A 3,879-nucleotide genomic window follows, 5' to 3' on the forward strand; every position below is an offset into this window, starting at 1 on the left:
CACAACTTTTGACAGGACTAGAGTAATTATAAGGCTTAGTTTATAGTTACTGTATGCATTAACTAAAATTGACCCTACTTAAGTTGACTTTGTGAATAAAAAAAATTTAAATAAGAATGACTTTATTTTTGTTAATTGAAGGGCATCATACACTGAAGGATAAAAGAAATACCCCTTAAATATTTAAATATTATGCATCATAAAGCCCCTTAAATCAATCTGAGAAAGGAGGGATCTGCTCAAAATGCTGAATAGAATATAACTGACCAATCCAGAATCCTCTTTATCAAGGACATTTGGGAAAATTGTGGACACAGTTCTATTTTAATACTTTTTATTCCAACACATCCCATAAGAAAGAATAGCGTACCTTCCTTGTTTATGTGCAAGAAAACACACATCAAGAAAATTCTTCATGTGGGTAATAGAACTTATAAGCAAAGTATCCATGATGCTATGTTTCTTTGAATTCTTTTTTATAACATGGACAGGAAATGTTACAGATACATTTTTCCTGAAAAACAATCATTTAAAACAACTTCTGGGGAGTCAACAACTGGCAGAATATTCTCTTCATTGCCACCTTCATCTCTTTGTTCCTTAAAGTATAGATGACGGGGTTCAGAAATGGAGTAATTATTACATCAAAAATGGCAAGGAATTTATCCACAGGTACTGTGAGAAATGGACATGAATAAACAAAGATACATGGACCAAAAAATAAGACCACCACTGTGATGTGAGCTGACAGTGTAGAGACAGCCTTGGACAAGACACCTGACGAATGCTGCCTAACAGTGACCAAGATGAAAATATAGGAGATAATCAAGATGAGAAAAGTTCCCAGAGAGATGAAGCCACTATTGGCAGTGACTAAGAACTCCAGTCTGTAGGTGACTGTGCAAACAAGCTTAATAAATCGAGGGAGATCACAGTAAAAGCTATCTACTTCATTGGGGCCACAGAATGGTAGTTTTACAACAAATACTATTTGGATCAATGAGTGGATGATTCCAGTGATCCAGGCCACCATCATGAGTAAACTGCAAGTTCTGAAGCTCATGAGGGTCAGGTAATGGAGAGGCCTACATATAGCTATGTATCGGTCAAGGGCCATGGTTATGAGCAGCACCATCTCAGTTCCTCCAAAGACATGAATAAAGAACATCTGAACAATGCAGCCTTGAAAAGAAATGACTTTTCTGTCCTTGAAAAGATCAGAAATCATCTTGGGAACTGTAACGGAGGAAATCCACATGTCAAGAAAGGAGAGGTTAGCCAGTAAGAAGTACATGGGGGAGTGTAAGTGGGAGTCAGAGATCACTGTGAGCACAATGAAGACATTTCCTAAAATACCTGCCATATAGAACATAGAGAAAACCAGAAAGAGGACAAGTTGTAACTCCAAGGAACTGGTGAGTCCCACCAACACAATCTCAGATACCATCGAATAATTTCCTCCCTTCATGGTCTCAGTTACTTGGGGCTCCAAATTTGCCTGAAAGAACAAAAGAAATAAGAAAGTAGAATTACTGGATAAATCATTTTAGGGTTCCATGACAGCAACAAAACCCCCAGGAAATAACGTGCTATAGGATTTGTCACATGTCACATGAAAGCTGGTTCTGCAATCTGTGAGTCCGGCATCTTTTCATCTAATGTTATAGCTGGAAGGCTACAAGGAGGCATCCAGGATGGGAAGATGGGTATAAAGCTGAGGAGAGTAATGATAAGCTAGAACCCACAAGCAAGAGCTAGAGTCCACAAGATAGAAACTAGCATCAGATCTCATTGCCTCTGACCTTGACAGCATGGGTGTACTGTAGAAGCCAAGGTCATTTGTCACAGGAATAAACACACACATGGTCCATAAGGCCATGGATCTAAAGGAGGATTCCAAGGAACATGTGGCAATTGCAGCCCCACTCACTTCCTCACACCAATGAGAGAAACTAGAAGAAACTCCAAAAGAGTTGGAGTTCAAGTTCAAGAGATTCTTTTCTTACAAAAGAATCTCTCCTGAGCCATTTCCACTGGAAACATATTTTAAAAGAGGAATTCTGAGGAATACAGCTAGCTCAACCTAGCCAAGTTGGAGCAATGAAAGTCACCACTCTGGCTATGTGTTAATTAAAAATAAGATAAAATGACAAAATAAAGTTAAGGTCCAAATAAAAGAGAGAAAATGAATAAATTTTGAAAAATAGTTACCATCTCTTTTGCACTATGACCCACAATAGCACTGAAATAGAACTGCCAAAGGCTCTAAATCCTCTATTCCTCTTACCACCCTATCTTCCACCAGCTTCCCTCATGATTACTGACTCTCTAAAATTTGGCTCCTGCAGCATCAGGGAGCCATTTCAAGTGAGGGATTGCAAAAAATAATTTCAATAGAGTTTTAAGACAAAAGCAAAACAAAAGTACCAAGTATTACATTATATGGAAAGCCCCCGAAACTTCTAAATGCTAAAGAATTTGGGAGTTAACCTCTTTTTCTCCCTGTTCCAGGTATATGGGGATTTCTCTGGGATCAAGAATTAGTCTAGTGATAATCTGAACATCCCCATGGCGGATTGGAACTCAAATCTTGAGTCTGAATAGTAACGTGTACTTTATATATGATTCCAAATATTTTGCTATATATAAAGCAAATCAGAAGAGTAATATGATTTCCCTTTCAAGACTAATTCTAAAATGTGTGAAAGTTGATTTAAGTTTTGAGCTAGCCAGCTAGAGTACTCAGGAATTAATCTAAGTGTTATAATAAAAAAGAAAAAGAAAAATAGCTTGTTTACTACCCATTGGACATGAAGTTCCCAGTGATCCGGCAAAAGTATAAGAACCATAGCAAAAACTAGTAGAAGAGAAAACAAACCCCCACAAAGTCTTAATACTAGAAAGATCATGCCAGGCATGGTGGCACACACCTGTAATCCTAACTACTGCGGAAGCTGAGGCAGGAGGATCACGAGTTCAAAGCCAGCCTTAGCAATTCAACAAGGCCCTAAACAACTTAGCAAGACCTCGTCTCAAAATAAAAAAATACAAAGGGCTGGTATGTGACTCAATGGTTAAGTGCCCTTGGTTTCAATTCCCAGTACCAAATAAATTAATAAATACAAAGTGAGCCAGGCATGGTGCCATACTCTATATTCCCTGCTAGTAGAGAGGTTGAGGCAGGAAGATCTTGAGTTCAAGGGCAGCCTGAACAGCATAGGGAAACATATCTCAAAAAGAAATAAATAAATACAAAGTGAAAATAAAAACAGCAAACAAGAAAATTTAAAGACTGAAAAAATACAGACAAAAAAATTATCAAATAAAGTTCCTAGAAATTTAAAATAAAATATTAAAATTCAGAATTCCAAAGAGAAATGACAGCATAGAAGATATAGTCAAAGATAGGATTTATAATTAGAAGTCATATTTGAAGATGGAACACAGAAAACAGAGTTGGCAAACAAAAGGTAAGAGACACAGAAACATATGAAGAAGCTTAACATAAATCTAACTGAACTTCTAGAGCAGAGGCAATTTTGGAGAAATAATGCCTAAAAACTTTCCAAAATTGATGGAAGGTGCTTGTCCACAAATTTACATTTTCCAATAAAGCATAACAGTATTAACTAAAGAAAACATACGTAGGAAATCATACAATGCAGTTAGGATTGTCATGTTTAGCACATAAAAAACAAGATGTCCAGTTAAATTTATTCACTTCTTTTAGTGAACAATAAGACATAAAATATCAATCAACATAAAGAAGGTTTGAATAACCTGATTAATCTAATTGAATTATAATAGTTTCCTCTCCCCATTACATGCACAAATACATTCTGCTCAAGCATGTGTGGAGCGTTACAAAAATTTACTATA

At 36.6% G+C, this 3,879-nt stretch overlaps 1 protein-coding gene across 1 annotated transcript; it reads right to left on the reverse strand.

The window, feature by feature from the left end:
* Positions 1-529: 529 nt before the first annotated feature.
* On the reverse strand, positions 530-1,471 carry LOC124104552 (olfactory receptor 4F21-like). The gene has a single exon (XM_046461552.1). It carries the CDS (start codon positions 1,466-1,468, stop codon positions 530-532), a length of 939 nt encoding a protein of 312 aa, XP_046317508.1. The 5' UTR covers positions 1,469-1,471.
* Between the last annotated feature and the right edge of the window lie 2,408 nt (positions 1,472-3,879).

Source organism: Marmota monax, unplaced genomic scaffold (genome assembly GCF_021218885.2).
Source record: "Marmota monax isolate L192 unplaced genomic scaffold, Marmota_monax_Labrador192_F-V1.1 WCK01_AAM20220418_F8-fsc00001, whole genome shotgun sequence".
Lineage (NCBI taxonomy): Eukaryota > Metazoa > Chordata > Mammalia > Rodentia > Sciuridae > Marmota > Marmota monax.

Coding starts and splice junctions, on each gene's coding strand:
- LOC124104552 (XM_046461552.1), bottom strand. CDS start 1,468: ATGAAGGGAGGAAATTATTCGATGGTATCTGAGATTGTGTTGGTGGGA.